Source organism: Lonchura striata, chromosome 1A, assembly GCF_050655825.1.
Source record: "Lonchura striata isolate lonStrDom1 chromosome 1A, ASM5065582v1, whole genome shotgun sequence".
Taxonomy (NCBI): Eukaryota; Metazoa; Chordata; class Aves; order Passeriformes; family Estrildidae; genus Lonchura; species Lonchura striata.
The window spans coordinates 64,596,138-64,623,395 of record NC_140741.1 but is presented as its reverse complement, the minus strand read 5'-3'; the positions used below and the strand labels follow the sequence as shown (position 1 = coordinate 64,623,395).

Sequence of the window (27,258 nt, the reverse complement as noted above, 5' to 3'; positions counted from 1 at the left end):
GTATCAGTAGCTTTATTCTACTTTTTATGCATCTTTCAGCCTAAAATAGTATAGGACCAAAGTTAACTACCTGCGGGTCCGTGGAGGCTTTGGTGGAGGAGAATCCTGTTTCTCAGCATCTGAAGAACTGACAGCATTTTCTGTATTATTTTCATCCTGATTAAAAGAAAAACAGGTATTTTTATGCATGGCTGTAAAGCTGATACATACAATATTTGAACTGTGAGGTCCAAAGATCTGTAATGACACTTGGCAATAATATATAACAATATTACCTGTTTTTGGCTATCATATAGAGATCACTTTGAAAACTCTTCTAAATGTACAAAATTATTTTTCACCTTGTGTATCCAACTGCTTCAAATTTTTCTGACTGAAGATTTTGGTCTGCTTGCCATTAACAATTCACTAGAGAAAATACTGAAAAGCTGATCTTGCTTTAGTAGCGAGCAAGCTCTTGTACACCTTCCAAATTATTCACCTAGAATAATTAAATGAATAATTGGATAATAAAACATCTATTTTCCAGTCAGTGTAATTATTTTCACTTGTACAATCACTCCAATGAAGAATAATCTACAGTGTTGTAAAAAAATGAGAAAGACCTTACTCACTTGTCTCCTAACTCATTGATCTGAAACATTTTTGAATAATCTCCCATTTGTGTACAAGAAGGTTTAATTTACTCAAAGCATGAAGATTGTAATTTCCCTTTAGGATCATAAATATAAAAGATATTTTATATATGCATGTATTTATAAATCCATACACACATGTAAAATACTGTTGTGTGCTAACCCAGGCAGCAAAGCCCCACAGAGCCACTCTCATTTCTCCACTCCACTCCTGGAGGGGAAATAGGAACAGCAGGAAAATTTGTGGGTCAAGGCAAAATTGTTTAGCAGGCAAAGAAGAAGTGGGAAAAGATAAAAAGAAATCAAACAAGCAATGCAAAAGCAATCACTCAACCTTCCATAGGTGGGCCTTTGCCAGTTCCAGACTGTGCAAACATTGTTCAGCAACAGCTGCAGCATTAGCTACAAACAACCATCAGCACTGTTCTCACCAGAGATCTAAAACACAGCACCCCAAGAGTGGCTATGAACACTATTTAACTACAACCCAGCCCCTAAGCAAAAATAAGGAAAAAACCATATATGATTAAAAATCAAAACAGAACATGCAAGAGTCTAAAGCTGACGTACCATTTCCAAACACGTGCCACAGCCAAAGACCCAACAAAATCAAGGAGGACCTTAGTGTTATCTTAACTTTAATGCTCATTTTACCTAAAGGCTTTTCTTGCAGGAGTTCTCTTCTGAAAAGCAATCTTCAAAAAGAACAACAAATATCCCAAATTGGTGTAATACATTTCAAAGCATAATACCATGTTCAGGCAATAGGGTCTGCTATCTGCCAGCCTGCCTCCTGAGACTGGTGATAGGGTCTGATCTCCTTCAGTCTTACAGAACAAAAGGGAATTCCCTGTTGAATTTCTGCTTCAGATGTGATAGCTGCATTTGAATTCAGTGAGCAATTTTTCCTTTGGAAGATAAACTACAAGTTGCCTCAACAGTTAACTAGCTTCACTACAATATAGATGAACTAGTTACATGTTTTTAATTTCCATTAGTTGTCTTAAAAATTACCATACCGCTGTTGGCTACTGTGAAGAGTCTATTATCAAATTCTATTCCTCAGTGCACTAAGTAGAGCTTCACCTGTGAAGAAAAAAATTAACTATTTTGATTTTTCTTACTCTTTTCCCTAGCTGCCCCCATTAACTTCCTGTCCAATATAATATTACACAAGTACTCCAGCAGAAATACCCTATTGTTCCTTAATGAATGGATGGTGCTAGCCCTTTCAGGGAAATTGCACAGGGAGTTCATTGTCCTGTTGACCACTAGCTGTAACTATCAGGGTTTTTTTGGAATAAGATTCAATTAGCAGATAAAAGCCACTCACATTTAAATGAACACCACTGAAGCTCCCACTGCAGTCAATTGAGGTTGCTTGGTTTCATAGAATCACAGAACAGTTTCTGTAGGAAGGGACCTTCAAAGGCCATTTAATCCACACCTCCCTGCAATGAGCAGGGGCATCTTTAAAAAGATCAAGTTACTCAGAGCCCTGTCCAAGCTGGTCTTGGCTGTTGTCAGGAATGCCAGGATGGGGCATCTACAGACTCTCTAGGCAACCTTTTTCAGTGTTTCATCACCCCCATCATAAAAGATTTCTTCTTTCCATCTAGTCTGAATGTACCATCTGAATTTAAAACCATTACATTTTGTCCTACTGCAACAGGCCCTGCTAAAAGATCTGTCCCCCATCTTTCTTAAGAACCCCCTGGAAGTACTGCAAGGCCACAATAAGGTCTCCCTGGAGCCTTCTTTTCTCCAGGCTGAACAATCACAAATCTCTCAAATCTGTCTTCTAAGGAGACCCATTCATCCCCTCTGTTCATCTTTGTGTCCCTCCTCTGGACTCACTCCAGCAGCTCCTTCCTGTGCTGGGGACCCCAATGCTGGAGGCTGTACCCAAGGTGGGGTCTCTCAGGCATGAAGCAGAAAGGCAGATTGACCCCCCTTCACCTGCTGCCCATGCTGCTTTGGATGCAGCTACTGACTGGGGGAAAATAAGAATGTGCAATGTTTGGGGTTTTTTTAATCAGTATGTCTACAGTGGTTTGCATCCAGATTTGGGGTCCCCAGCACTGGAAACATTACCATAGGGCATGAACATCCAACCCCTCTATCAGCTTCTCTAAAAAATGTAAAAAAGCCATTTCCTACTTTTTGACATCAAGTAATGAGTGACCATACAGATAATTTTGCCTTTAACAAATATGGACATTAATTTTATTGCCTCATTCAGGCAGAGGACCATGCTGAAGCTTGGTGCCAAAGATGCTGAGGCTCCCAGTATTCAACAATAAACTCTGTTTCCTGCTCAATGGTTGTGTCATGTTTCTCCCCACTTCCCCCAGTTGTGCAATGCAAAGTCTGAATCTCTCCCTTATGTATTTGTTACTATGGATAGCACTAAATGCATTGGTATTGTACTAAAAAGGCTCTCCTTACTCATAAGTACTAACAACCAAAACTAGAAATGAATGCAAGCTAAACAACTGCATCCTGAGAACAGAGTGGGCTGCTGGCCTTGCTTCAGCACTGCAGCCCATCCCAGTTTCACAAGGCAGAAAGGTACTAGAGAGACTCCACAAGAGTTCCTCCCCCTCACCACCAACCCTCCATCGTACAACAGATCAGAAAAGTCTCCCAGTTCGGTTCCACTAGCACAGAAGTTTCCAGGAACACATTTCTTTCTTATGCACTCAGTTTTCTAAAGGGTATTGGCAAGGGAAAGGGTGTGCCTGTTGGCTCTAGACTAACTTGTCCAGAAAACAAACCAGCAGCTGCATCCCTGTCCTTCTATGTTTGTAAAGTGAAGTGTTTGTGAACAGAATGTTTCCTGAGATATGCTTTTCTCACAGGCAGAAGAAAAAGCTTATTAAAGAAGCTAACATGTCAAAGCTTTTTAAACCTCCTCGTATACAGTAAGAAGCTGTTTCTAGTTGAGACAGGCAGAAGTAGCTGAAAGGGCACTGCCATTTTTGTTACTGGTAACAAAATGTATGTATAAGCCTTACAGAAATGTATATAAACTCAAATATCCAAAGCACATATACAACCACAGTTTACAAAAACAATTCCTTGAAAAAAAAAAAAAAAAAAAAAAGGTAAACCCCCCAGAAAACAAAACCCAACAAGAAAACCTGCACACACAAAATGGTACTTTTAAATTTAACACCAGAAAAGCCTGTGGTTACCCCAATTTTGTACACAGGGAAGGTTTCAGGCAGAGAGGTGTTCAGAAGTTTCACCTGTGCATCAGGTTAAACTCCAGACCCAGTCACTGTTTTAGTTACATTGAATAAGGAGCAAGAATGATTACAGGAATTGCTATCACCAAAAAAAAGGTATTTTGCTACTTTCCTTAATTAGCTCAATGGATTGATATTTCTGTGAAGGCTTTCTTTACTTTTAGAGAAGTCATTCCCTGTCACTTGTTCTAATTTCTGTATTACAAGAAATAGGGAAAAACCAGTATTTTGAGTATTTATCACTCTTGAGTGACACCAACTCAGAGATTTCCCTGTCATATATATCAAACTAAACAAATAGGCAAACATGCAGAAAAACTAGCACGGAGCAGAAATGAGGAAGCTCAGCTCTGAAAGTGAATATAGGCTATCTCACTGGGACAACTGCATCTGTTGAGAAGAGCAGATGGGGTATTAAGAAAAAGCCTTCCACAGCCTTCCTAAGCACAGCTTATCGACATCAGTCAACACTCCCCTGCTTCTCTAGACAGATGTTGCATTCTCTCACAGTTTTTAAAAGGATTGGCTCAGATAAACCAGGACAACATACATAGCTCACAGGGGTTATCATACAGAATAATGTTTTAAAAATGGATTAACAAATGTGCAATTCACTAAGTGTTCAGGGTAGCACCCTGCTTTCTCACAGAAGACAAGTATCCTACTGTCTCACTGCACTGTCTTCTCACTGCAACATGAGTAAAGAAAAGAACAGGGCTTTCCCCAACCTTTGTGTCTATAAGCATCAAATGCTCAACAGTTCCAGAGTTCCCTTGGAGTTGCTCCCCTGATGGAGCAGCTACTGAGATCAAGTGAAACTGCTCATAGTTAGGAATTTCTAAGTATTCTGTTAAATTGCAGATATATAGACGAGTGCATACCTACCTTTGAAAGACCACATTAACAAATGACAAGACCATAAACTCAAATACTTTGTGTAGACTGCCCCATGTCTATAAAATGCAGAGTAACTTGTGTTCCTGCAGTAATGCAGAGAAACAAGGAATTCTCACAGCAGATGCAGTCTGAATCCAGCTTGCTAAGGTAACCCAAACTGAGCTATCACCTCTCACGGGGAGTCTTTCCCCACCTGCTTCCACCACTGGCTCAATCACAAACAGTGCTGCCACTAACTTCAAGCAAACAGAGGATCATAGACCTTAGTCTTGCCATGTATCATTTTCTTTTGGAACTCGCTGTGGAAATATTTAATGTCATTCTGAAGCTTTCTGTATCGGCAAAATATTGGCAAATTTACTGCAAAGACTCCCCCAGAAGTAATCTCATATTTTGCCTTAAAAGGAATTGAGGCATTCCTTTTGCTCTTTTCATAAAGCAGCATGGGAATCACTGAGCATCAGTAGATAAAAAGATAAATATTTCAGATTGAAATGATACACTAAAATGACTCAGATTAAATAAAACATTCCAACAGAGGCAACGAGATGAATGTCTCTGAAGAAACACATGATTTTTTTTAGAAGGCTGCAGTGACAAAAAATATCCTTCCAAGCAGCCAAACAGCAAAGAGAATATGAACAGTGCAGTCTTTTCACTTACAGTTTCTAAGCCATTAATGTTTCAAATAGTAACATTTTTCTTATAGCAGCTGATTCTTCCATGACTTCTACAAGTGCAGTCAACCACAGCAACAGAACTCTGTCACTTTTACAGCACAAAATGCAAGAGACACAGAGTACCAGCACTGCCAGATTTTGGAGAACGTGTACGAACACAAGCTTCTACTCATGGATAAGGGCAAAGCAAGGACTTGTAATACTGTAACATGCTTGGTACTGTCAAGAGAAAAAATTCAACAAGAAACATTTCTGAATTGGGAATGAGCTTGGTTGTCTGTCTTTTTACCAATTTTCTTTTTCTGACTTCCAGACAGAACATTCAACTTGATGAAATTCCACATGATTCAGACTTTCCAAGACTGCTACAGTTCACTTCAGCTCATGAAGAACTTTCTCAAATAACTCATGAAATATTTTACTGATACAAATCTGCCTGATACCTTATCAGATGACCAAGACTAATGATCTCACATACAAACACAACACCAATTGTAATATTTTCCCAGCAATACTAACAAAGCCAATGATGGTGAGAAGCTCAGCTATTGTCCTGAAATACATGACAATATGATCAAGAATTTCAGTAGGAAGGGTTTCAGTCCAAGACTCTTTCCAATTTAATTGTTTGCTAACTTGAAAGTCCTACTAAGTGGGGGAAGAGAATAGTTCTGATTATCAAATTTAGCATCTCAACTCTTTTCTTATCACAAAAAAAAAAAAAAAAAAAAAAAAAAAAAAAAAATTACTCCTGAGCAGCAATTCTTCACCCTGAAATTTGGCTGCTGTGGGATACTGTTGAAAGTACTGATATCTGAGCAGAGCTTTCCTTATTTAATTTCATTTAAATACTTAGTGTTATGTACCCTGCATGCCTTGCTGCTGACTTTTTACAGTATTGTTTCCAGCAGGGCAAAGCTGGCAAGTTCCCAGGAACACACGTTTGGGATTGTGTCTGAGCTACTTCCCCATGAATGCTGCCCCTCACTGCCAATCAGATTAACCTTTTACTGGGATGTTACTAGCAAGCCCTGCTTACAGAGCCTCTGGAACTCCACCCGTTTCAAACACTGCTGGAAATGAGAACAGCAAGAGGAAAACAAAACCATGAAACCACTCCTACAGAGCACTCCAGCTCTTCACAGCATAATCAAAATAAAAGACATTTCCTCTTCAGGCCAGTAGCATCTCCTATTTAAATAATAGTATTATATCCAAAGTAGGCACATGAATTTTATTTGGATTTTTTTTCACTGGACATAATTAAAACCATTCACATATTGAAGATTTCATAGATGCTGTAGCATCTGCAGGCAGAGCAACATACTTGAAGGAGCCTTAGAATACTGCATTGTATTTAATAAAGTTACTTGAAAACTTCTTGCCTCATAATTAGTTTTTTAACCAGGATACATCCCAGAATGCTTGGTTGTTTTTTTTTTTTTTAAAGAAAGCAAACTAGAAAATTTCTGGGGAAAATTATATACCACAGATGCTACATAACACTCCTGGAGGTAAAAAAGGAGCTTTGTCAGAATATCAAAGTGATGTCTCAAATGAGCTTCAAAGTTTGGAGAATCAGGTTAAAACTACAAGAAAATATTTAACTCGATATGTGAAGTTTCCCTTATAAATTGTGAAGAGAAGCTAAGACTATACCAGTTAATTCATTGAAAGCAAATTTTCTAACAAATGAACAGTAACAAATTTAAGTACCAAACTTTTAGATACAGAAATTCTTTCCCTATGAGACTTTCTTCCCCTCAACCTTTCTGCAGAATTATTCAAGTAACAGTAGGAAGAAGCATCATTTCCTAACACAAAAAATGCTATGCCTAGTCAGACAAAGATTTACGTTGCTCCTCTTCCAGCAGTGACCGAAAGGGAACTTCCAGGGAAGAATAAGATCAGAGCAGGCATACAGGGATCCTTCCCTGGAATGTTTTCCAATATGATTGCAACTCTGGAATTTCATAGGTCAGAGGTTAGAAACTCAGGAAGACGATTCCAAGATGGTGAGATATTCACCCCACAGTTACAGGCTTTCAGCTGCAAGGAGCTCTGCAGTTTCATGTTGCATTCTTTATACAAATGTCACTTTTCTATTAAGTCTCTCAGGTCTCACTGGTGTCCCTTAGAAAAAGTTAAGAGTAATCAGCTTTCTCTTGTTACTCAGCCTCTGTTGTATCTAACCTTCGATCCTTGTCCAGTTGTTTAATGTTCAAATTCTGTAACATGTTTTTGAGATAAGCAGACTTGACATGTAGCCAGTAGTCAAACTGCAAAGTACCCACACAAGGACATTACATTCTTACTCTTACCAGTTTGCAAATAACTGCTAAAATTCAATTTCCTTTACAACTTGTTGATCATAAACCAAGATCATATCCAAGTAAAACTCAAAACTCACACTCCATCACTGCCTTTTCAGAGCTAGGATTTATCCCTCTCTCACCCCCATTACCTATCCATTTTCTATTTGGTCTTGTTTTATTAGTCAAGCTGTGCTAAAGACAGCACTTGCCTTTGTTACAGACTATCACCATATATTGTGCCACAGCTTTACTCATCTTCTGGAATAGTAAGTTATTTAGTATTATAGTTATATATATATATATATATATATATAGTATTAGGAATAAGTAAATAACAGACATTTTTGATTCTATCTAAGAGCTCAGACACAGGTCAGGTTTAAGTCAAATAACCAGAAGATACAGTAGACTGATCTACCTATTATTTTATGATCAAAATTCAAGTACTTAGAAATCACTTCTGTACAAAGCTAATCAATTTGCATATTCCACACACTGTCATGCTCATTTCTCAGGGAAAAAACCCAAAAAAACAAACGCAAATCAGCTTAATCAAATCTGTAATAAATAAAATCAGCCAGCCCTATCTATACTGCCTTTACTTATCAGGCTTCTTGCCATGACTGAATATCTCCTAAGTACTGCATGAACTGATACAAATTCTTAGGAGTTAGCAGAAGGGTGGATGCATTTAATCCAAGAATTGAAAACATTCTAGATTTCCTAGAAAGCACAGTAGAAGACAGCTAAATCCCTAAAATAAATGGGATACTTATTAATAAAAGTACATTTAAAATTGCTTCCAGATATTTCAAAGAGTCCTGGAGATACCATTCATACTCCCTCTAGAGAGCTATGGAATCTACACCAATTAGGGACACAAAATCACTGAATAAACAAAACACAATCCAGGGACAAAGGGTAGTACAGAGTTCTGGACTGTGGAAGAGAAAGAATATATTAATCCAAAAAGCTATTTTTCACACAGTGCCCAGCAACAGCCAAGAAAACATATCTAAACATAAAAAAGAGACTAAACCTATAGGGGACAAAAAATTTAAAGGGGAAGGATAGAAAGACAGAAAAATCCTCAAATACTGTGAATACCAACGAAGAGTATTTTTTCCACTTCATTTTCCTTTGTTAAAAGGGTAGAGCATACAGCTCCCCGACAAAAGCATTTTAAACTTATATTTCTCTCCCCTAATCTATTTCAATGCAAACAGTACTTTAAAAAACATGAGAACTTAATAAGATCACACCATTGAACACTCTAAAAACAACTTCACAGGAGAATTTTCATCAGAAGATACAGCTACATATGGGAAAGACACCTACCACTCCATCTGCAATCTTCCAGTCTGCACAACTTTCATATTTTTGCAGTTGCTTTTCAAACAGTTGTGCTATGGCTCGATGGACAAGTTCATACTGCTCCTATAATAAAGCACGAGATAAAAATTAATGCACAAGATCTTTTTAAAGAATAGTGATATATTATCATATTCATTATAAAACAAACTATACCTTTGTTTGCACTGCAGAATGCCTCTGTGTCCTCATTTCTTGTATTAAATTAAATACATTGAATTCTTCAGGTATTTTCTGAAATATAGAAGCAAGTTAATTACAATGGCATTACTGTCAAAACAGTGAAGAAGTTGTTAAACAATAAAGTGTAACTTTTATAGGTAAAGCTAATCTGTTCTTTCCACACTGCAACTATTTAATTTTTCTTTCAAAGCAACTCCAAACTTACATTTGATTTAGACCAGATAAGAGTATTTCAAGCATTTTTAAAATTAAATATCCAATGTCATTAACATGATACTGCAATGTTAACAATGCTTCATAATCTAAAAATCCCAGAATGAAGTTATCCCTTTATATTCGAGCTGCACAATAAATCAGAGAGACTGAGAAAGTTGAATTCAAAAATCAATTTATATTGAAATCTATTTTTTAAAAATTAGAATTTTATAGTGACCTTTTTAGATAAAAACTTGCTGCCAAAGGAAAGTAAGTTCATACTAAAGCACAAATGCAAGGAAACTAAACATCCAACCTGTCAAGAGAATTCCAGACTGTCTTAAACATTTCACTATTTTTGAACACTTGGAAGCTCAATCAATCACTGTTATGAAATTACAGAATGTCATAAAACTTCTAGGATTCCTTACCCCAGCTTTAAGCAAATTCCATGTATAATCTATGGCACAGATGGCTCCTGTTCTTCCACACCCTGCACTATGAACAGAAACAGAAAGGTGTTAGATATTATTTAAATTTGATAAAAAAGCACTATAAGCCTTTTATTTCAAAAGTCTATGTTAAAAAAAATTATCTAAGTCCTTCAAATATCATTTTAATTTCACTCAGCCTGACACTACAGTGCCTTAAAAATAAAATTAGCAGTGCAAAATGCAGCATTGAATCTTTTAATGCAAGTTTTCACAGCCATTTGGAACTGCAGTCATGAAAGATGATTCAGTGCTGTCAATTTTATTGCCTCTTCCTTTTGTCACACTATTCCCAGCTACTACTGCTTCATTAGGTGTGGTCTTCTCCAAGTTTTATGATAAATGATGTAAAATGGCAGAACAGAATGCATTTTAAAGACTTGCCACATTTTTCTGATTTATTATCACATCTGTATTTTCTGCTTTTTAGTTAAAATATAAATCTGAAAGTTTAAGAATGACAGTAAATGATCTTATTTATTTTTCCTAATTGTATAAATGCCTCTGTTTTACAAATGCAAAGCTATAATTCATGCATATTTATTACATTATAATTACACTATTGTAAAGAATCAACATTCAGAATTATAATGACATTCAAAAAGAACAGGACAAAGTGAATAGATTTCAGTGTTAAGTTTATGTTTTTAGAATGACAAGTCAAAAAAAAAGAATGCAGGCCTTGAAGAGAATCACTAAGCTCTAAAGACTTAATAACTCCCATGAATTTAACATGTCCCAGCTTAGAAATATGAATTCAAGTTTTCCTGACATAACACATGAACTTTTGTTGCTTTAAAAAGCATTAAAACAACAGGCAAGATTTCCAGATAAAATTGTCAGAAAATGTCAATGCAGCAAAATATTTTCATAGCAGTCCAGTCTCAACAGTTCTGGTAGCCAAATTTCATGTCAAGGATGAAACTGTTGTCTAGAATAAAGACTTCCCAACTGGAAACTACAACCTGCTCATTAAAGATCTTTTTTGCCATATTAGAACACAGACAGAGCTCTCAGTGATGCATGTGCTATGCAGTCTCTCCTATTGAGATGGGAGCCTTTACTCCCAAGCTCATTTGCAGTGATCTTCAAAGTCTGTTTTGTCTTCACAAGGATTTACGTCTTAAGAACCTCAAAACAGGTCCCCTTTCAAAGGCTCATTCTTTTCTGATTGATATTCTGTCTTAAACTGAAGTAAAAGCAAAATTTCCCTTAAAATTTTCACTTTTAAGAAAATGAAGCCTGTATGATTTTGAATTAAATTTTGTCATGAGAATTTTTCAACTAAATAGGTAACTCATTGGACTCAAAACCAAAACTAGTGCATCCCATAACAAAAGTCTAGACTTCAAAAAATGAAAATGTTTAAAATGAAATTATAAATACATTTGATACCTGCAGTGTATGCAAATAGGAACATCTTCATGTTCCTGGTATTCTCTCATCAAGCTGATCATGTCCAGAATAGAATCAAAAGACGAAGGGACATCGTGGTCAGGCCAGTTAACATAATGAAATTGATAGACACTACGAGTCTCCTGAGGGAGAGCAGGGAGAAAGCTGTTAATAATACTTATTTGAGTTTGTACCAAAGAAGTAGTTCTATTAAACTTTGCTTAGACAAGCAAAGTCATATACTGGATTAAAAAACCCTACAGGTTATACCCCTTCTAAAAAATAGAAGAGAAATTCTGAAATCATATTTGAAATACTGCTAATGCATAGGAAGATGCCCTACGGGACAGTTCAGAAGCCCCTCTCTATTATATGGGTAAAGGACCAACAATGCTGCACCATATGAAAAGGTTCTACGTCCTTACAGAGAAAGAGAAAGACCACATGAAAGATTCTATTTCTACTTCAGTAACTTACATTGAGGAAAAAAAATGGGGGCAAAGGTGTTGTTTTGTCACATTACAAAATAAAGTGTGTGCACATGTGCACAGGCTCACAGAGGGAATTTAAGAAAATATTAGAAATAACCAAGACCATATCTAAATATGGATCACACTTGCAACAATAATAGGTACACTTTTATTCTAGTAGCAGGAGCTACAATAGTATTAAAGACAAGGTAAGAAGCAGGCTTTAGAACAGCTTACATACTGAGCTACCTGAATATCCTCCCTTTCATCACTCTCCAAAGCAGCTGCAGCTACCAGCAGAAGCCATAGCTAGTTCTACTGCACCTTTCCATGCTGGTGTCACACCTCTGGGTTCCAGTATACCTCACAAAGTAATGTACTGGAGAGCCCAAAGGTTTTGATGCACATTACACTCTACAGGTTTCAAGACCTACACTACCCTCTGTTTCATTATGTGAGAAGAAACATAGCAGGCCTCTTGAGCATGGAAATTTATCTATTTTTGATGCTCGATTTTTCCCAGCTCTATGGAAGCATCATAGCTGGTTAAAACAAGGGAAAACACAGCCTAAGAAAGCACAAATTTAAAAATCTAGATGATTATGTAAAACCAAGGTCATCAGTAAAAAGCAAGAGTTACTGCTATCTATTAAGTTCCACCAATAAATTTCAATTAATTACTTTTAAAAAGACTATTGATTTCTCACATGAGCAGAATGGTCAGGGAAAAAGAGAATTTAATTTTCATATGTAAATCAAAAATTTAAAAGAACTTTTATAGTCCTTTTTCTCTGCTGCCCCACTTATACACTAAACAACTGAAGTTCTTTCTTGAAAACAATCAAGTTTCTGTCTAATTTGTTTTCCTTCTAGAAACTAAAATAACTTTGTAGATTTATGGAAATTTTAAATCCTTTTGCATAGCTTCTTTTTGTACAATAATCCACTGCAAATGCTACAGAAGTGACAAAACATAATTATTCTGGAAAACCTGAAAGCAAACTTAAAAGGGTATTACTTTATACCACAAATACACTTTTCCTCCCCAGTGCAAGGCTATGCTTAGAATTCTTCAAAGAAAGATGAAAAGTCTGCAGTTAATTTTACAGGAATCCTCAAGCAAACCTGCTACATAAATCTGAAGAAAACACACTTTATCTGATGCACATATCCAATATCAACATGTCTTGTTAACCCTTTCAGTTAAATTGCTCCTCACAGGAACAAACTTGTTTCTTTGCTAAGATCAAAAGCTCAGCACAAATTACAGCTTTTTGTTGCTGCTCAGTTTTTAAGCAGTACACAGGCTTCTAACTGGTACAGAGCTCCCCAAAGTCAATACCCAAACATCATTTGCATGTATAGTATAGGCAAGCAAAATCTACGTCAGCTACAGTCTCTGGTGTAACCAGTTCATACAATATTCAGGAATTAAAAGGAAGGCAGGTTCTGCTTTGGGGTTTTTGGTATCCAGTTCTGTTTTGAAGTGCACCATTTCAAACAATGTCACAAACCCCGACTACTAAACAGAATTTCTGTTATCTAAACTGTCTCACAGCCCAGTCAGTTATGAGCACTATCAGAAACAAACTGATTAAGTTGATGCAATCCTAGCAAATACTGCAGACAAAAATTATTCCCCAAAATCACTCCCCTCATGATTAAGTAGTTTTTGTAACTGCTGTGGTAGCCATTGTGGAAATGGAATAAAGCTTTTATAAAGAAAACACAACCACAAATGAGACTAACCTGTAATGAATAATTTATTAATGCTGATTGACAATTAAAAAGACAGGTATTCTGTAAAATAGACTATCATCCTTTGTGTTTTTAGAGGAGCACTCTACAGTTTTTATTTACTGGTAGCTGCTTTCCAGTCAAATGAAGTCTGACATTTGACATCTGACATTTCAGTTTAAGTTTATAAGAAAAGCTTAAGCCATTTGGGTAAACAAGAACATAGATAAAAGGCAAAGAGCTTCACTATTCCTCCTTTATATACTAAGATTTTGACATCACTTCCAAACTTTATCATTTACATCCATAATTAACCTAAAAAAGTAAAGATATTTTCATGAGTTTCTGACATGCATCATGTATCATTTTGGAGACTTTTGAGCAACCATTGAAGGTGAGACCAGAAGTGACTGTGTACTTACATTTTGAAATTCAAGTAATAATGTTCTAATGAAATAATCTGTTCTTGCTTGCTCAGCTTCCTAAACATGAGAAAACAATATTGCATTGGAAAAATATTGAAAATCAATATGCAAGATACAGGACATAACTAAAACCTCAAACATTAAACTCAGGGGTCTTTTTTTAATTTATTGGTTTTGTATTTATGATTTCCTCAAGAGAGGGGCAATCAAAACACTGATTAACACACCAGCAAGTTATCTTGCTGCACAGCATGTGCAAAACATGTTACTTTTACTTAAAAGTGTGAATTTTGAAATTGTCTGTTCCAAAGTCATGTAAGTCAATAAGCCATATAAGAATATTTCTAGAGTACCTATTTTGCTTTATTTCTCCATACTTTTAATTTACAGATTGCTTTTCACAGCCATCCCTCTATAACATTTTTGCTGTATAAACTTCAGCCTCTTACCACTCTTTCCTGTGATGTCTCCTTTTATTTCTTCCTTTTCTACTGTTTTCAACTAAGGATGAATCTAAAAGAATCACTAATTATCTTGCTTGTGGCCAGAAAACCTAGCTTCTAGCTCACAGAATTTTCAAATCTTCCTTTGGAATATGAAGGAAAGTTTATACTGCAGAAATCAAACAATATTATTGTACTTTAAATATCAGTCACATCAGAATTTGAAGATGCCTTTAGAAACTTTGCACTACAACTTCCCACATAGAATTTAGGAAGCTGAATATATGCTTTAATGTGTTTCTATCTCCTCCTAGGAATAATTTACCATTTCCCATCAACAACTGAAACACTGCAGGTTTTAAAGCAATGCAGCCCATATACACCAGAGTACCCAAAGATAATAGATTCTCAGCTGTAGCTAAGTCAATTACAACAAAGACACAAACCTGTTTCACCAGTATCACAAGGAGCAGGGTAAAAAGCAACCAAATTTGAATAAACTTATCCTAGGAAAAGGTTACTCAGAATCTTTATAGACTAAAATTTGCAAGTATGTATTTTCCTGAGAAGATGAATCAAAGTGTACTTCATTCTTGTTAGACTATTTCAAAGTAATATTAATAGCTGAATAAACAGGTATGTAAATTCTTTCTGAACACCTTAAAACATGTCATGCTAATTAACTTATCAAAAATAACCTGCTCCAGTGTTACTTTCAGTTCACTCAGAACACACAAGTCATAATAGACAAAACAACTGCACAAAATTTTGATTCTATGAGTATGGTACAGACATTCAAGCAGCATATATAGCTCAAGAAATAATACATAAAAAGATACAAGAGCAAGGGACTCAGGGTTTCCTTCTTTTAAAAAATAAAACAATCATGGAGGATTCAAAAAACCACACAGCTTAGATGTGCACATTCCTTTGAGAGTCCTCGTGTAAAATTTAGTAGTGAACAACTAAAAAGCCCACTACATACATTTCATTGAATATTTAAATTACAAATCCACTAAGTACTTGAAAATTAATTTATAAAGCTTATACTTACACAAGAAACACGAAATGGTCCAAAAGTTACAGCTGCTTCTCCACACAGAGGCCAGTAACGCTCACATTTTTTCTGTTAAAGTAAAGAATCCTAATTTAATTCATGCATGGTACTCAAAGATGATTAACAGAAGCAGAGCAGACAAAATCACAACCCTGAATGCCTTATTCTGGACTTCTTTTAAGATAGTAAAATAACTTTTCTTTTGGATAACAAGAGAAAAACAAAACCAAGACCTCAACAAACAAATACAAGCAAAAGATACTTTGCAAATTAGGATGTAAACTTTATGTCTGCCTGCACCATATGCATCAGCATCATGCAGAGGGGAGCAATGAAAGCCTAGTTTTTGTGAAAATTTGGAATTCACAATTCTGGATTTCCTTCTAAGGTCATAAAAATAAAGAAGAGATTTAAAAAAAATGTTTTTGCAGTTGTATCAATTGACAGGAAATTCTGAAGGACTCAGGATTTTCATAGTTGGCCTACATCCCACAAAGAGCAAGACACTTTTTCCACAGTGACATGGTCAGAAACAAACTCTTGGTACAGTTCTGTACACAAACACATATTCCACTGAGATGACACCTAAATTACATGTAACCCTATAAATAGGGCAAAGAAATGCAATCTCATTAACTGTTTCCTATGTACAGCAATGTAAGGATAAGCATTCTCACTTCATCTGGCATATTATTATCACAGTTATGGATTTGGCACATGAAGTTTCACAGCTATTGCCCCATATGGGCAAAGCTCATTTATTTTTGTATTTAGGACACATACCCTTCCCATTTCAAATTCTCGACAGGCCATTACAATTATCTGGAAAAAAAAAAAAGATGCTCCAAGTTAGATGATTTTGGATCATGTAACTTAAACCTACACCTCACTCCTTGCTTCTGTCAGGCAGATGATACATTTCTGACACACTTGAAGTGGTTACTATGGAAAAGACTAATTATTAATAATATTTTCTTTCCTGCATACACATGCTCTTCTAATTCTAAAACAGTAACCAAGTTTCATCTACATCACTAATACAACACTTCAAGGCTACTTAATTTAAATTCAGAGTAATCCTGTATGAATACCTTATTTATTCAGTCTGACTGTAAAGTCTAAACTTATAAAAATATAGAGCCATATGCCAACTGGAAGAAACATAACTATATTTGCTTAAACTGACATAGAATGCATAAAATAGGAACAAGCCCCTGAAAAAAAAGAAATCAATCAAATTTCTTAGTTGAACCTATATCAGAAATCATGAATAAAATAATATGAATAAAAATTCACCAATGGGGCAGCTATTTGTTACAGTAACCATGACTTAAGTGTCAAACAACTTTCCCCCCTCCAAAAAAATTTCAGAAATAAATTGTCACACCTATCCAATTTCCACAAGTAGTCAAAGTTAATTCCTGACAAAAGCTGTTGAAACACATGTAGAATATATAAAGCAATAACTAAGTGAAAATTAACATAAAAAGAAAGGTAAATGGTTTGGTGGGGTTTTTTTTTTTTTTTTTTTTGTTTCACATGCTGGTTCTGTATTTGATTTTGTCAGTCTACATTAAGTCAGAATTGTAAGATCTCCCACCTTACAGAAAACCAAGCAAGGACTTATTCATAAATGTAAAGGACTTAACATTCATTCAACAAAATTATTACTTAAAATTTACATTACTAAACTGAATAAGGAACACTAATGCTGTTTAACGACAAAAAGCAACATTTGGAAAGCAAATAATCTAAATCACTCTCAATATTTTGATAATAATAGCCAGTTCAAGCAAAAAATACACAATCACAGTGCCACTGAATTTTTCTATAGCTACTTACAGCAACGTTGTATTCCCATATCATCCTCCAGAAGTCTATGACTGTATTGGCTAAGGGTCCCTGGGTAGCAACATATGCTTTTGGCCCATGTACTCCCTGGGGTTGCAGAAAGGAACCATTAATGTTTAAAAAGAACATTTATCTGCACTGAATTATAAAAGGTTTTGGGTTACAGCGGTATAAAATTAGAATATCCTTTATATATATATATATATATATATATAACAGGAAGGGTGAATACAAAACATAATACAAAACATGACTCCTAATTACATTAGTGGGAATTTAGCTGGTAATCTCAAGGGAGCCCAAGATCACAACAGCTACAGCACTGCCAGAGACTGTCACAGGAAATAAGTATGTTCATATTCTGAAGATTCCCTTTAAGTCTGCATTTTCTTTGTTGCTCAAACATTCAGTGATGAAAAATTGAAAATCTTTCTGTAAAAAAAATCCTCTTGAACAAATTTAAGTTCCTCCCTCTCTGTAATAAATTTCAAAAATATAAAATTTTAGAATTTGTTTTATATTAATTTTCAGTGCATTAACGTTCAGATTTTCAAGCTAAACATTCATCCTGGAAAATTTACTGCAGGAAGATTTAGATTTTACTTGTTTCTGAAAAATAAATATTGTGTAGGATCAGCATCAGAATAAAGCTACAAAGACAGCTCAAGATATTAATACTTTGAAACAAAATTGTAACAGGCTTTTAGTCAAATTCTGGCTTCTCTTTAAGAATGTTAGATTAATTCCACTGCCATTGTTAGATTAAGAATGTTAAAATATTAATTCCATTGCCACACTTCTTCCATGAACAGAGTGAAATGTACATTAACATACACAATTTGTCAAACATCTCATTTATGGTTCATAAAAATGTTTCCTGAAAAAACAACTGCATCTGAATTTTCCCACGGTATAAATCTCCAATGCACTTGCCTGCCACTTTAAAATTAAGCATTTTACATTATATTTCCACTTAGGAGTAAAATCAAAGCTTTAAAGATTGTGTTTTAAATGGCATCATATTTGCAAATTAATTCAAATCATAATAAAAGAATAGCTTCCCTTACAGCTTTAAATCTTATATTGGACTATAATATTAAAGCTGCACTGACAAGAAAAAAAACCAAAAAGCTTAAAAATAATAGAACTGTTAAACTAGTAGCACATACCTTAATAAAGTTTGCATTGATGTAGTCTGAATCTTGTGGGGGAGTTTTTAAAGTCAGTTTAACTCTACTGTGATCAACTGAAAAAAAAAAACCAGACCAAAATACTTTTTTGAACAAGGATTACAACACATGGAAATCAATATAGAACAGTAAAGATAATAGATACAGTACATTAAAGAACATATTCCAAAGGTAAGTCACACAAGCAAGTCAATACATTTGATTTATGGGTAAACCAAGTCAGGTAGTGAGTGGCAAGCGTAGCAGCTCCTACTGCTATGTGCTTCTGATGCTCAAGTTCACAGGGTATCACCTGGAATTCCAAGAGCAATTCATTACCAAGAGGCAAAATACAATTAATCAGAAGCCAGCAAAACTGCAGTTACACAACACTAACACAGATCACAGTGGTCAGAACTAAGGCACGCTTAGGGAAAGCAGAAAGCACAAAACAGCAGCGCACAGCTCAAGCAGCTGGCAGCTCTCCAAGTCTCTGCCAAGGAGGATTCCATCAGGTATCACAACAGCAAACGGGCACAGACTGACCCCTATCCCCAAATACTGGGCTAGGCTCCTTGCTGGAGCACTTCTGAACTAGAAAGAAGCAGATTCCTCTATTTAGGGGGTTTTGGACATGTCAAGTTTCTGCCTCAAACATTAGTGACTGTCTCAGAGAAAGCTTCTGATTAAATCAGCAGATCTTTGGAGACCAAAATTCTCAGCAATATAAAAATAGCCTTATTATTTGTTGGCAGAATAAGCTAAACATTTTGTTATTCTTTTTGGCCTTAAAATTTTGCATATTTAATATAACAACTTGATTGTTACTAAAATGGTGTAGGTGGTTGGCATGTTTGCCAGTCCTTCCAGCTCTTGTTGATAACACTTATTAGCTATCATATAAAAATTGTTCAGACTATCTCTACACTGCAGGTTCTTTTAGTTAAAAATCCATATCAAAAAGGAAATTATCTTTAAATGGGGCAACAGAAGTATCTGTAGAAACAGCAGCTGCTCAAACAATTTGTTACTTTTTGCTCACAGGGTCAATTCCTCAACCACAGAACAGCTGCTAAACCTTTGATTAGACCTAAATTCCAGAAAAAGACAAAGAACAAATATATTTCAAAAAAGAAAATACAGTTAGTTGGGTTTTTTGTTTTGTCAAAACATCACTGATAATAAAATAAGAAACCATGCCTAGAAGAAGTAAATGCTAAGAGTTATTTCTATACAGAAAGCTCTCCCGCAAAGCTTGCAAAATGGTGACGTTTTTCTACCAGAGTCCTCATAACATGCAAAAAAATTTGTGTTACCATGTAATGCTTCTTAAAAAAGCACAAGTGCAAATTAGTAGACTTTTAGATCACAAATCTAAAGACAACATGCTCATATAAAGGCCTAGAAAAAACCTTAAAACACACTGAATTGTTACATAGTGAACACAGACTGTAAAAGCAAGAACATTCTCTAAGCATGAAATGGGGTCATGGACTTCGTACTAAAAACTGCTTTTAAGTGGCAGAACAGACTAATTAAAGTAGCAGGCTAATGAGGGATCCTATCTTCTCAGCACAGTAGATCCAAAATTCTAGAGCAGTTTCCAAATGTCAACATTGCCATCTTGTCTCTGTGTGCCACAGCTCATCTGTTACAGAGTTTAAGGTCTGGAATAGAATTCCCCCCCAAAAAAATCCACTGCAGTTCTCAGCTTCTGAAGATTAAGTGCCTGGATATAGTTATATAACTTAAAGACTCTGTTCACAAGAACTAATTGGTTCTTCAGGTGACCAGTGAATACCATGTTGCATTTAACTACCATTTGGGATGGCTTAGTAAACTGTAATGCATCTTTTACTCTGAAGCCAGTGTTGAGCTAGTGCTGAGGTACTGATCTCTCTAGTAGCAGTAACAATTTCTGATAAATACAGCACTAATCTCTGATTAAGTTACAAATGTACATTATTTCCTGGATTTACAAGAGATAGGCAAAATATCCATGTCTTTCTCCTGCTTCTCGTTTCAAGCTGATCTGCCATCACTGGAGACTTTGGATGTTTGAGACAGTCACTTAAACTGAAAATACATTTTCCATCTTTGAAGTTCATTCATTTCCCCACTGTGAGCTTTATTCCCTTCCAGATCCCAGTGGCTCAGGTTTTATTTCCACAGGTGACAGATGTGCTCATCTACTGCTGTAGCTGCAGCCAGGCACTGCTGCAGTGCCACTGTCTCACCAGTTCAGCCTGGCTGCTACTATATTGCTCACAATCTACCAAAATGCCAGGACAATCGTAATATGATGGCAATAACAACTTCCTCTCTCTCTTTTACTCTACCTACTAAGCATTTCCTCCCAACTAATAAGCAGAGTAAAATGTACCTGTTGGTGACCTTCTGGGACAAGAGAAGTGGTATTTGTCAGAAGACTACCCTTTAATCTCACTGTCAGCTGTTCAGCTCCAGAAGCACAGTGAGAGCTTCTGAAATATGTGGCCTCAGGAGCTACACTAAGTCAGCATGTAACAGTCTTGTAAATTCAGATCACTGATCTGCAATATCCACATGTTGGTGGGTTTAAAATCTAAATTGTGATCTAACTCTTGCTTTCTGTGTCCACACATTAAAAAGAATTACATTTGGACTCTAGCAAAACAGAAACCAAAGCTAATCCAGACTGACAGTTTTTCAACACCATTTACAGGATACATAGGTATAAATACCTATTTTACATCAAAACAGGTTCCTTAACGTTCCTTAGAATTTCACCTAGAGTATATGCTCACATTTGTTTGTTTTCTGCCATGAATAACATGCTCCCAAGGAAAACATATACTTAAGCATCTAGTAAAGTTCTCAGCTACTCTGCGCTAAAATTAAAGTGTTGGCTCGATACAGCTTCAGAACCAGAACATCTTTATCTTCAGGTGATACCTCTTTTGATAAAACGTAACAATATTCAGTCACTTTGCCTCCCAAGTTAAAAACAAAAATATCTTTCAGCAAATTATCTCAAATTTTGCCTTTCAGTAATAACTAAAAAATAAAATTCAAAATACATGGAGAATAACAAGCCCTTTCCTTTGTTTTCTATCAATGTGTAAATCAGACTTACATGGCAATATATCCTTGTATCTATTCTTTTTAACATTTTCTTCTTTTTCTCCAGTGGCTGTTGGGTAGATCTTCTCTGTTCTGTATTTTGTTGATAATCTTCTTAACCTCTGGAATAAAAGATTTATGTTAAATTTCCAAGCCTCAAGATAAACATCACAAGGGATTAGTTTCATCAAAGCAGATGATCACTTGGATAAAAATCTCTTCTGTCCTTTTATGATATCCACTATAATGAAGTTTAAACACCTAGTTATCCAGTACTTTTAGCACATAAAGAGGTTATACCCAAGTTGATGCCAGCTCTAAGCATCACGAGACACGGAACTTTGGAAAAGCCAGTACAGCACCAGCATGAACTATGGCCATATTTTACTTGGAAATACATTGCCCTGTTGAGTAACAACTGCATTAAGAATACCTGTGAGAAACAGAAACATCTCAGGGTACCTGGAGGAAGAGCACAGCTGGCTCAGGAACAGCTGGCACTTGGCTCTGAGGCACAAAGCTTCCAGCACTGACAACCAAACAGAAACCAAAATCGTGCATTTAACTGGTGCTGACTCCTAACACCCAACTACTGTGGAGTTTCAAGTTCAAAGAAGGAAGGTCCCTGTCTCTCAGGCAGAAGCTATTCACAATTAAGATGAGTGTGCTGTATTGTCAATGTCATTTTTTCCCCTCCATCTATTTCAAATCCTAGAAATGTGAGAGAGTCAAAATCTATAATAATAAAAACCAGCCCCTGCCTTTCAGTAACCTAGGAAATAAGAAGAACAATACAGCTTTCATCATTCCAAACAAGTTAAGCCTCTGCAACCTAAAAACTGAGGAGTAAAAGTTCTCATTGGGAAAAAAAAACAACACCACAAGAGGAGCCAGCAGGGCTTGTTATTTTAAGCTGTGTAGACATCCAGATTTAAAAAGAACACCAAAGAACTAAGAAATTTAACTCTGGTGGTTGCAAACCCAGCCATTCTATTGACACTGACGTGGTGGTGCTGCAAAAGATTATCAAGAGGAAGACTGAAAGTAGCTCTAAACAAGTTTAGAGTCTCCAGTGGAGAGGTGTTCTGCCCAGGTAGAAGGACAGACATTCTTCATGCTTTCCTATATTCAATTCATCATTGTACAACTGAAGACTCAAAACATTCATGATTTGTGCTCTTTTGGGGAAGTAAAAAGAAAAAAAAAAAAAAGAAAGGCAAATCAAGAAGCACCAGTTTTCAATTTTTTTCTCTTCTGCAAGGACTTCATTACAGATTCAATCATTGAACACTAAAAAGAGCAGTAGAATTAGCCTGCAACTACTTTTTTTTCCTTAAAATTAATTTTCTTGAGAAATCTGCAATAGTAATCAATGAAGAAAAACACTAAATATCTGGATGTGTGGTAGTGTCTGACTACACAGTGATCAAGCTGCTAAATATTTAACATGAAAGCATTGTGAGAGTGAGGTACAGGAAGATTCAATTCTTAAAAAGACACAAACAGTTCCTGAAGACCTCACGGTAGACTATGCTCCTCTTTGCAACACTAAAAACAAATTCACAGCATAACCTGAGCACACAGCAGGCAGAGAAACCTGGTTTGTCACACAGTACACATGTAGAGTACCACTGCACAGAGACTGTCCTACATAACATCGACCTTTCCTAAGTCAAAAAATATCACTTGTGCTAAGACTGAACACACCCAGGAATCTAGAAAAAACCAAATGAATGCACATAATTTGGCTAAGTCAGCTATGAACTGCAGGGCTGAGGAATACTTTGAAATGGACTGTAAACCTCCAATTAAGAGGGGAAAAATAAAAGCAAAAACCAATAATGATACTTTCCAAGCACAGTCATTGATATGATTTTGTTTATTGTTCCAACGTGGTTGTGAGTCTTAAAGGGTTTTCCCCTCCATCTTACTGATTATTATAGGGCAAATGTCATGACTCTGATTAAAAGATGTTTAGACAAAAACTTCTTCTACAAACCATGACTAGAAGCAGAAGTTATTTTACATGAGAAAGAACACACTCAAAGATGTCAGGTTAGGTATGAAAAAGTAGGAAGATAATCCTTTTTGTGTAAGCCCATTTTAAAGGCACGCACTTCCACCAACACAGTTTGGACGATTGTAAGCCAAAAAGGCTCCAGTGACTAGTACCAACTTTCATTTTCTAGAAAACAATGCTATGAGAATCCAGCCCTCTTCCCTACATGACTCAATCTCCCCTGCTCTGCAGTCTGCTAAACAGACCAGAAAGTAGGATTGGTTTAGCCCAGCTCCAAGGCAAAGCCTGGAAATGAAATACAGGTTGATTTTAGCACACATCTGTTCCTAAAATAATTCAGGATCCATGCTTTTAATGCATGTTTGCCAGCTGCTCTCTGACATGGATAATAGAAGATACCTAAGTACAGTCCTGAGAGCAATCAAAATGAGTAAGGTGCCTTCTTTAAGATTTATAATAGTATCTGCTAAGAGAATAATATCTATTTCATGCTTTGGAAGAGGAAGAATTTACTAAAGAGTAAGGAAAGAATTTTTAAAACTGAGCTTTGAACAGAGTACCACAGGAATGGAAATGTGCCAGACTCAGCAGAGGATTCTGCCTGACACGCAATAGAAAATTCCTCCAGAAGGCTACTGCAGTGTGTGCTGACAGCCTGCTGTGGGATGCAAAGGATCCAGTGCTTCCTAGGTTACAGCCCAGAGTGACCAGGAGGAGGGGAATGGATTCAATAGCAGAACGGGGGTAATGACAGGGCAGAAGAGAAAAGAATTCTGTTCAGACTACACTAAGCTGACAGGACAGGCAGCAAGATCTGTCTCAGCCCGGTTTCAAGCTAGTTCTTAATAAACAACTGTAGAGTACAAGGCAGCACTCATTTGGGTTAAGTCAGTCAACTGCCAAAATGCTTCCCTGAAGATATTTGGGTACCAGCAGCAGGGACATGGCAGGTCCAGCCTGGTGCCTCTGCAGATAACACTGGGCACTTCCGTGGCACTCGCCTGCTCAGTGGGACTGCTGTCCTGGTGCCACAGAAATCTTCACTGCAATGTTCTTTTAAGAGCAAAGAAAATTGTCTAAGAGTAAGCATGATGAGCCATAAATATACACTTAAAGGACTACATTCACAAGGCCTTTAGTTCCAGTCATTAGAAAAGCTCAATTTTAATTCTGCTTATTCATTGTGTGACAGAAGTGGTTTGTGGGATGGTGACAAACACCACATGTGACAGTGGGGAGACGAGTCTTTGAAACTATTTAAGTTTCAGAAACATACTTCCAACTTCCACAGTGGTTTTACAATCTGTACTACAAATCCACTTCAGAGTTTTTACAAAAAGACAAATCAGCTTTTCAAGATCAACTTGTGGAATCCTACCACATTAAGAAGAACTTTGTCCAATCAGTTCAGGAAATACAGATCGCTGACTTTCATTGTCAGTTTAGTTATTTAAGACTTTAGAAAATTTTTAAAGGTACAATGCCTAATATCATAGAAATGCTGTTTGTGGATTAAACAAAGTATTTATATAGCCTACTGAAATTTAAAGAACTCACTTCAAAAGCATAAACTTTATTTAAGATACAAAAGTTCCTTTGACTTCTTCCTGGGCTTCTTTTCAAGGAGAACAAGACAAATACTTCACCAGAGTTTCTGTTATCTCAAGTCTTTAAACTACCTCCTAAGCCTTGTCTGACATTTCAAATTGGCAAAACAAGAGATAACACAACTGAGACGTTCTCTTGACTCTTCTTTCTGACCATTCCTGAGGAGCAGGACATACCAGAGTGGCAGATGCCAGCTGCTACAGTATCCCATGACAGCCACTTGCCATGTGACAACAGGCCACAGAACCAGGCTCAGGAAGAGCTCTGCCACCTCTGGCAGTGGTCTCCTGACATTATGCCAATCACAGAGGAACATATTTTGTTCTGCAAAATTTGCCAAAGTGCATTAGGAAACCCTCAAATAAACAAGCAATTAAAGAAAAGCTTCCATAAAAGTTACCTTAAAAATCAGAGCACAAAAGAAGATGCTAGAACACACTTTTAAAATGTTGTATTAATGCACTCATTTAATAAAATACGACAGCTATTTTATAAGGTGGGCATAGCACTTTTCTTACTAACAGGAAAGGAAGAAAAAACCAAGAATTATGTGCAACTCTGGTCTCATTCAAATAATTTAGATAAAGCTTACCAGAGAAGAATACATTCCCTAGTACTTACACAGTGAGAAAAATGTATGGAGCAATGTGAACTAAAATACCACAAAAAATTTAAAATTACTACATCCTGGTTATCTCTAGTCAGATGACCAGGTTTCAGGTTCTGTACCTATGAACGAAGAAATGTCAGAGATGCCTTTGGCAACAGAGAGTCAATGCAGACTTTGGTATCAGTGCTCAAATGGGGCTCTGACTTCCTAAAACTGCTTTGGTTCCAGAAGTATTTCAACTTGAAGGCCTTGTAAATCCAACTGGAGTTTTCCTAAACCACCTGCTCATCAGTGAGGTTTCTGGGAAACACCAAGACTAGCTGATGCTAGTAAACTCAGGTGGAGAAATTCTTCCTCTTCCAAAGCATGAAATAGATATTATTCTCTTAGCAGATACTATTATAAATCTTAAAGAAGGCACCTTACTCATTTTGATTGCTCTCAGGACTGTACTTAGGTATCTTCTATTACCCATGTCAGAGAGCAGCTGGCAAACACGCATTAAAAGCATGGATCCTGAATTATTTTAGGAACAGATGTGTGCTAAAATCAGGAATGCAGCTCCAGGTTGCAATAGCAAGGAATAAATGAGCACAGTGAGCACCACTTTGTCTTAGGAGTATTTGTAAAATAGCATACACTTGTGACCCATGTCAATACTTCCCCCTTGATTCCTGTCAGCTTTCAAACAGTAATTGTTTGAAAGAATTCCTAGCCCTCATGAAGGAGGGAAAAAGCCTTCCCAAACACTCACCAAACATGAATGGTGAAAGGAGAATGACTCAGTTTTGTAAAACATCACTGTATCTTAACATTCACAGATGGCTTTGGCTGCAAAAAAACAGGCTAGCAGTCTGCACTGGACCTATCTCTCTGAAACAAAGCCCTGAAAGGAGATTGCAGGCTCAGCTGATAGAAGGAGTTTTCATTGCCTTGGCATTCTCTTCTGGCAGCACTGACTAACCCTGGAGCTCTAGGTGCTCCAAGGGAATCTCTGCTGAAGTGATTAATAGACAAGCCTGGTAACCACACTCCCTTGGGAGCTCTGTCTTCAGCATTTCATAGCAGGACTATGACGAGTCCAACAAACCCCACTGCATTCCAGGAAGCTTGTGGGAATAACATAGAAGAAAAATCCCTCCAAAATTACCCAGACAACAGAAAACAGCATTATTTCAGTATTAGATTGTATGGTGTCTTCTTCTGTACCAGAGTTGGACTTCAATGAATCCTTGTGGGTCCCTTCCAGCTCAGGATATTTTATGGTTTTGCATCATCTTAACTCTCTGATATTTTTTCAGGAAAGAGGTGAATTCATGTTACTGCACTAATTGGAGATTTCTATCCCTAAAG

At 36.5% G+C, this 27,258-nt stretch overlaps 1 protein-coding gene across 4 annotated transcripts in view; it reads right to left on the bottom strand.

Moving 5' to 3' along the window:
- Positions 1 to 27,258, bottom strand: part of PTPN12 (protein tyrosine phosphatase non-receptor type 12) — a 68,977-nt gene that overhangs the window by 16,155 nt on the left and 25,564 nt on the right. For all 4 annotated transcript variants that reach the window (XM_085569324.1, XM_021548340.3, XM_021548339.3 and 1 more), the window contains exons 2-12: positions 21,681 to 21,789; positions 18,566 to 18,642; positions 17,388 to 17,483; positions 16,329 to 16,367; positions 15,543 to 15,614; positions 14,043 to 14,102; positions 11,414 to 11,556; positions 9,959 to 10,025; positions 9,306 to 9,383; positions 9,117 to 9,215; positions 71 to 156 (exon numbers count right to left, since the gene is read on the bottom strand). In XM_085569324.1, coding sequence (XP_085425450.1) covers positions 71 to 156; positions 9,117 to 9,215; positions 9,306 to 9,383; positions 9,959 to 10,025; positions 11,414 to 11,556; positions 14,043 to 14,102; positions 15,543 to 15,614; positions 16,329 to 16,367; positions 17,388 to 17,483; positions 18,566 to 18,642; positions 21,681 to 21,789 — 926 coding nt within the window. The remainder of the gene's footprint in view (positions 1 to 70; positions 157 to 9,116; positions 9,216 to 9,305; positions 9,384 to 9,958; positions 10,026 to 11,413; positions 11,557 to 14,042; positions 14,103 to 15,542; positions 15,615 to 16,328; positions 16,368 to 17,387; positions 17,484 to 18,565; positions 18,643 to 21,680; positions 21,790 to 27,258) is intronic.